The 7,116-nt window shown below is 56.2% G+C and overlaps 1 protein-coding gene across 1 annotated transcript; it reads right to left on the reverse strand.

Moving 5' to 3' along the window:
- Positions 1-41: 41 nt before the first annotated feature.
- Positions 42-6,797, reverse strand: LOC129715547 (solute carrier family 22 member 17-like). The gene is given in 4 exon segments (XM_055665421.1): positions 42-367; positions 1,751-1,853; positions 1,856-1,879; positions 4,821-6,797. Coding segments are annotated over 4 exon segments (768 nt in total). The 5' UTR covers positions 5,185-6,797; the 3' UTR covers positions 42-90.
- Positions 6,798-7,116: the final 319 nt, after the last annotated feature.

Raw genomic sequence — 7,116 nt, forward strand, 5'->3', positions numbered from 1 at the left:
GATGTTGGGGTCAGGGGTCAGAGTTCGGGGTGAAGTGTCAGGGTGAGGGGTCAGATGTCAGGGTGAGGGGTCAGATGTCGGGGTGAGGGGTCAGATGTCAGGGTTGGGTGCGGTCAGGAGGGGCAGGTTGTCCCGGTGCCGGGCGAGGAGCGCTGGCCGTCTGTATCTCTCCCCCTGGGCCAGCGAGTCGGGCAGGGCCTTGCGTTTGCTCTCGGGCAGCAGCAGCAGGGAGAGGATGGCGAGCAGCGCGAGTGAGGCGTAGAGTACGTGTTGCAGGAAGTCACCGCGGCGACCCTGTAACTCCAACAGCGGCTGCCCTAGGCCCGACAACGACGACAGGCCCAACACCAGGCCCAGGCCTAGGCCCCTGTGGGGGAGAGAGAGAGAGAGAGTCAGTACAGGCCCAACACCAACAGGCCCAGGCCTAGGCCCCTGTGGGGGAGAGAGAGAGAGAGAGTCAGTACAGGCCCAGCACCAGGCCCAGGCCTAGGCCCCTGTGGGGGAGAGAGAGAGAGAGAGAGAGAGTCAGTGTAGGCCCAACACCAGGCCCAGCACCACCAGGCCCAGCACCAGGCCCCAACACCAGGCCAACACCAGGCCCAGGCCTAGACCCCTGTGGGGGAGAGAGAGAGAGAGAGTCAGTACAGGCCCAGCACCAGGCCCAGGCCTAGGCCCCTGGGGGAGAGAGAGAGAGAGAGGGGGAGTGTAGGCCACACACCAGGCCCAGCACCAGGCCCAAGCACCAGGCCTAGGCCCCTGGGGGGGAGAGAGAGAGAGAGTCAGAACAGGCCCAACACCAGGCCCAACACCAGGCCCAGCACCAGGCCCAACACCAGGCCCAGCACCAGGCCCAGCACCAGGCCCAACACCAGGCCCAACACCAGGCCCAACACCAGGCCCAACACCAGGCCCCTGTGGGGGAGAGAGAGAGAGAGGAGTCAGTGTAGGCCCAGCACCAGGCCCAGGCCTAGGCCCCTGTGGGGGAGAGAGAGAGAGAGTCAGTACAGGCAGTACACACAGGCCCAGGCCACCAGGCCCAGGCCTAGACCCCTGTGGAGGGAGGAGAGAGAGAGAGAGTCAGTACTGGCCCAACACCAGGCCCAGGCCTAGGCCCCTGTGGGGGAGAGAGAGAGAGAGAGTCAGTACAGGCCCAACACCAGGCCAACACCAGGCCCACACACCAGGCCCAAACACCAGGCCCAGCACCAGGCCCAGGCCTAGGCCCAACACCAGGGAGAGAGAGAGAGAGAGTCAGTATAGGGCCCAACACCAGGCCCAACACCAGGCCCAGGCCTAGACCCAGCACCAGGCCCAGGCCTAGGCCCCTGTGGGGGAGAGAGAGAGAGTCAGTATAGGCCCAGCACCAGGCCTAGACCCCCTGGGGGAGGGAGAGAGACAGGGGGGAGAATCAGTACTCTACTAGGCCCAGCACCAGGCCCAGGCCTAGGCCCCTGTGGGGGAGAGTCAGTACTGGAATAGGCCCGACAACGATGACAGGCCCAGCACCAGGCCTAGGCCCCTGGGGGAGAGAGAGAGAGAGAGACGGGGGAGAGTTTGAGAGGGGGAGAGAGAGTGGGGTGTGAGTGGGAAAAAAGTGAGGGGAGAGAGAGAGGGAGAGAGAGAGGAGAGAGAGAGGGGGGGAGGGTCAGTACAGGCCCAGGCCCCTATCGGGGAGAGAGGGGGAGAAACCCACTTTCAGGGCCGCAAAAACAGGAAAAGGGGGGGGGGGGGGGGGGAATAGGGGACTAACCTGGTGACGGTCGGGAATGATCTAAATTTACAGGCAAAGAAAAAAGCTAGGAGCCCGGCGGAATTACAAGAGCGAGGAGTAGAAAACAGGCCCAACGTGGAGGGGTGAGGACAGTGGCGTCGTTCAGGTCTGTGTAGGGAGAGAGGGGGAGAGAGGGGTAGATGAGGGGAGAGAGGGAGAGATTTTTTTGCCTGAGAATTTAGGGGAGGAGGGGGTCAGAGAGGGAGGAGGGAGAATGAGGGGAGAGAGGGGAGGGGAGGGGAGGAGGGAGATGAGGGGGGAGAGGGGAGGAGGGGAGGAGGGAGATGAGGGGGGAGAGAGGAGGAGGGAGAGGAGGGGAGGAGGGGAGGAGGGAGATGAGGGGAGAGAGGGGAGAGGAGGAGGGAGAGGGAGGAGAGGGAGAGGGGGAGGAGGAGAGAGGGGAGAGAGGGGAGGAGGAGGAGGAGGAGAGGGGGGGGAGAGGGGAGGAGGGGAGGAGGGGATGAGGGGGAGAGGGGGGGAGGAGGGGAGGAGGGGAGAGAGGAGGAAGAGAGGGGAGAGGGAGAGGGGAGGACAGTGGGGGAGAGGGAGGGAGGGAGAGGAGGGGAGGAGGGAGAGGAGGGAGAGGAGAGGAGAGAGGAGTGGTAGAGAAGGAGAGAACGGGAGAGAGAGGAGGGAGAGAGAGGGGGAGAGAGGGGAGAGGAGGGGAGGAGGGGAGATGAGGGGGGGAGAGGGGGAGGAGGGGAGAGAGGAGAGAGGGGAGGAGGGAGAGAGGGGAGGAGGGAGAGGAGGAGAGGGAGGGGGAGGGAGGGAGGGGAGAGAGGGGGAGGGGAGAGGGGAGAGGAGGGAGATGAGGGGAGAGGAGAGGAGGAGGGGAGGGAGGAGGGGAGGAGAGGGGAGAGAGGGGAGATGAGGGAAGAGAGAGGGGAGGGGAGGAGGGAGATTAGGGGAGGAGGGAGATGAGGGGAGAGGGGGGAGATGAGGGGAGATGAGGGGAGAGAGGGGAGGAAAACAGTTAGTTTAGACATCCCACACTGTTCATCAACTTTAGTTTTTAGTGTCGAAACATTCGGAGCCCAGCGTAGGTTCACATAGAAACATAGACAATTGGTGCAGGAGGAGGCCATTCGGCCCTTCGAGCCAGCACCGTTCGCCATTCATTGTGATCATGGTCCCCCATCAATAACCCGTGCCTGCCTTCTCCCATCCCTTGACTCCACTAGCCCCTAGAGCTCTATCTAACTCTCTCTTAAATCCATCCAGTGACTGGGCCTCCACTGCCCTCTGTGGCAGGGAATTCCATAAATTCACAACTCTCTGGGTGAAAAAGTTTTTTCTCACCTCAGTCTTAAATGGCCTCCCCTTTATTCTAAGACTGTGTGCCCCTGGTTCTGGACTCACCCAACATTGGGAACATTTGTCCTGCATCTAGCTTGTCCAGTCCTTTTATAATTTTATATGTTTCTATAAGACCCCTCCCCCTCATCCTTCTAAACTCCAGTAAATAGAGATACAGAAACAGAATAGAGATCGAGAAACAGGCCCTTCGGCCCACCAGGTCCGTGCTGTCCAGCGATCCCCGCACACTAACACTATCCAGCACCGCCATTCAATGTGATCGTGGCTGATCATCCCCAATCAGTACCCCGTTCCTGGATTTGAGTATAGGAGCAGGGAGGTTCTAATGCAGTTGTACAGGGTCTTGGTGAGACCACACCTGGAGTATTGCGTACAGTTTTGGTCTCCAAATCTGAGGAAGGACATTATTGCCATAGAGGGAGTGCAGAGAAGGTTCACTGATTCCTGGGATGTCAGGACTGTCTTATGAAGAAAGACTGGATAGACTTGGTTTATACTCTCTAGAATTTAGGAGATTGAGGGGGGATCTTATAGAAACTTACAAAATTCTTAAGGGGTTGGACAGGCTAGATGCAGGAAGATTGTTCCCGATGTTGGGGGAAGTCCAGGACAAGGGGTCACAGCTTAAGGATAAGGGGGAAATCCTTTAAAACCGAGATGAGAAGAACGTTTTTCACACAGAGAGTGGTGAATCTCTGGAATTCTCTACCACAGAGGGTAGTCGAGGCCACACAGTTCATTGGCTATATTTAAGAGGGAGTTAGATGTGGCCCTTGTGGCTAAAGGGATCAGGGGGTATGGAGAGAAGGCAGGTACGGGATACTGAGTTGCATGATCAGCCATGATCATATTGAATGGCGGTGCAGGCTCGAAGGGCCGAATGGCCTCTACTCCTGCACCTAATGTCTATTGTATATTATGAACACACTGTTAGATCTCCCCCTCATCCTCCTGCGCTTCAAGGAATATGGTCCGAGTTTATTCAACCCTTTCCCCCTTTATGTATTGATAAAATCTCTTAGGATTGTCCTTAATGCTATCCCCTGGCAACCTTTGATTTACTCTTTAGTTTAGAGATACAGCGCGGAAACAGGCCCTTCGGCCCACTGTGTCCGTGCTGTCCAGTGATCCCTGCACACGAACACTATCCTACACCCACTGGGGGACAATCGTTACATTTACATCAAGCCAATTAACCTACAAACCCGCACGTCTTTGGAGTGTGGGAGGAAACCGGAAGATCTCGGAGAAAACCCACGCAGGTCACGGGGAGAGAACGTGCAAACTCCGTACAGACAGCACCCGTAGTTGGGATGGAACCCGGGTCTCCGGAGCTGTAAGCGCTGTAAGGCGGCGACTCTACCGCTGCGGCCACCGTGAACCCGACCGGCGAGTGGAGGAGGGAATTGGCAAATCTCCACGTGGGGGGGAGGGAGGGGGGAGGGGAGAGAGAGGGGGGGAGGGGGATAGTGAGGGAGGGGTGTGAGTGGGGGGGGGGAGGGGAGGGGCGGGGGAGGGGAGAGAGGGGAGTGGGGGAGGGGAGAGAGGGGTGGGGGGGGTGGGGGGGAGGAGGGGGGGAAGATAGCAGGGGGGGGGGGAGGGGAGAGTGGGAGGGGGGGGAGGGGAGAGAGCGGGGTGGGGGAGGAGAGGGGGGAGAGGGGGGGAGGGGAGGGGAGGAGTGGGTGGGGGGAGGGGAGAGAGCGGGGGGAGGAGGGGACTGCGGGGGACTTACACATGCGGAGGCCGAGCAGGATGAGTGAGGCAAGGCCAGTGATGGTCATGAGGAGCAGCAAGATCCCACGGCGTCCACACCGGTCCACAGTGACCCAGAGGAAGAGGCAGGACGCAGCTCCCGTGCCCACGGACAACAGGTACATGAGGTAGAAACTCCACCGCGTGCCCAGGAAATTGTGCCGGAAAGTTCCGTAGCAGTGGTGGATGCCGTGTGCGATGAACCTACAACATGTAAACAATCCCGTTACTCCCGCCTGCGGTGGGAGAGTGGACACAAAATGCTGGCGTGACTCAGCGGGACAGGCAGCATCTCTGGGGACAAAGAATGGGTCCGTCTGACGAAGGGTCTCGACCCGAAACATCACCCGATCCTTCTCTCCGGAGACGCCGCCTGTCCCGCTGAGTTACTCCAGCACTCTGTGTCTTGTCTCCAAGTTAAACCAGCATCTGCAGTTCCTTCCTACAATGGGAAAGTTCCATGTAAACAGCCTCCTCCACTGTCAGAGTGAAGGCCAACATTCCATTCCTCCCCCTCATCCTTCTAAACTCCAGTGAATACAAGCCTAGGCTTTTCAATCTTTCCTCATATGACAGTCCTGCCATCCCAGGGATCAATCCCGTGAACCTACGCTGCACTGCCTCAATCACAAGGATGTCCTTCCTCAAATTAGGAGACCAAAACTGTACACAATACTCCAGATGTGGTCTCACCAGAGCACTATACAACTGCAGAAGAACCTCTTTACTCCTATACTGAAATCCTCTTGTTATGAAGGCCAACATTCCATTAGCTTTCTTCACTGCCTGCAGTACCTGCATGCCAACTTTCAGTGACCGGTGTACAAGGATGCCCAGGTCTCGCTGTACCTCCCCCTTACCAAACCTAACCCCATTGAGATAATAATCTGCCCCCTTGTTTTTGCCGCCAAAGTGGATAACCTCACATTTATCTATATTATACTGCATCTGCCACACATCTGTCCACTCACTCAACCTGTCCAGGTCACCCTGCAACCTCCTAACATCCTCTTCACAGTTCACACTGCCATCCAGCTTTGTGTCATCCGCAAACTTGCTAGTGTTGCTCCTAATTCCCACTTCCAAATCATTACTATATATGGAAAGCATCTTGTCCGGGAACATTACCATCTGGTTTGGGAATTGCTCTGCCAAGGACAAGAAGGCTCTGCAGAGAGTAGTGCGTTCGGCCGAACAAACGCACTATGGGAACTTCACTCGCCCCCCTGCAGGAACTATACAACAGGAGGTGCAACTCCAGAGCTAACAATATCATGAGAGACCTCTTCCACCCCTGCAACGGACTGTTCCAGCTGCTACGGTCAGGCAAACGCCTCCGTTGCCATGCGGTGAGAACGGAGAGGTTGAGAAGGAGTTTCTTCCCAGAGGCAATTCGGACTGTAAACGCCTATCTCACCAGGGACTAACTCTACTGAACGTTTTTCCTTCCATTATTTATTATGTAAAAGAATATGTGTGTTATGATTGTGTTTATAATTTGTTTGGTTGTTTTGTTGTTTGTCTTTTGCACAAAAGTCCGCGAGCATTGCCACTTTCATTTCACTGCACATCTCGTATGTGTATGTGACAAATAAACTTGACTTGACTTGACTAAACAGTTGTGGCCCCAACACCGAGCCTTGTGGCACTCCACTCGCCACTGCCTGCCATTCTGAAAATGACCCGTTCACTCCTACTCTTTGCTTCCTGTCTGCCAACCAATTTTCTATCCATGTCAACACCAGACTGATTCCTGGGATGTCAGGACTGTCTTATGAAGAAAGACTGGATAGACTTGGTTTATACTCTCTAGAATTTAGAAGATTGAGAGGGGATCTTATAGAAACTTACAAAATTCTTAAGGGGTTGGACAGGCTAGATGCAGGAAGATTGTTCCCGATGTTAGGGGAGTCCAGGACAAGGGGTCACAGCTTAAGGATAAGGGGGAAATCCTTTAAAACCGAGATGAGAAGAACTTTTTTCACACAGAGAGGGGTGAATCTGTGGAACTCTCTGCCGCAGAGGGTAGTTGAGGCCAATTCATTGGCTATATTCAAGATAGAGTTAGATGTGGCCCTTGTGGCTAAGGGGATCAGGGGGTATGGAGAGAAGGCAGGTACGGGATACTGAGTTGGATGATCAGCCATTATCATATTGAATGGTGGTGCAGGCTCGTAGGGCTGAATGGCCTCTACTCCTGCACCTATTTTCTATGTTTACCCCCAATACCATGTGCTCTAATTTTAGTCACCAGTCTCCCATGCGGGACCTTATCA

Source organism: Leucoraja erinacea, unplaced genomic scaffold, assembly GCF_028641065.1.
Source record: "Leucoraja erinacea ecotype New England unplaced genomic scaffold, Leri_hhj_1 Leri_1235S, whole genome shotgun sequence".
In the NCBI taxonomy this organism is placed as follows: domain Eukaryota; kingdom Metazoa; phylum Chordata; class Chondrichthyes; order Rajiformes; family Rajidae; genus Leucoraja; species Leucoraja erinaceus.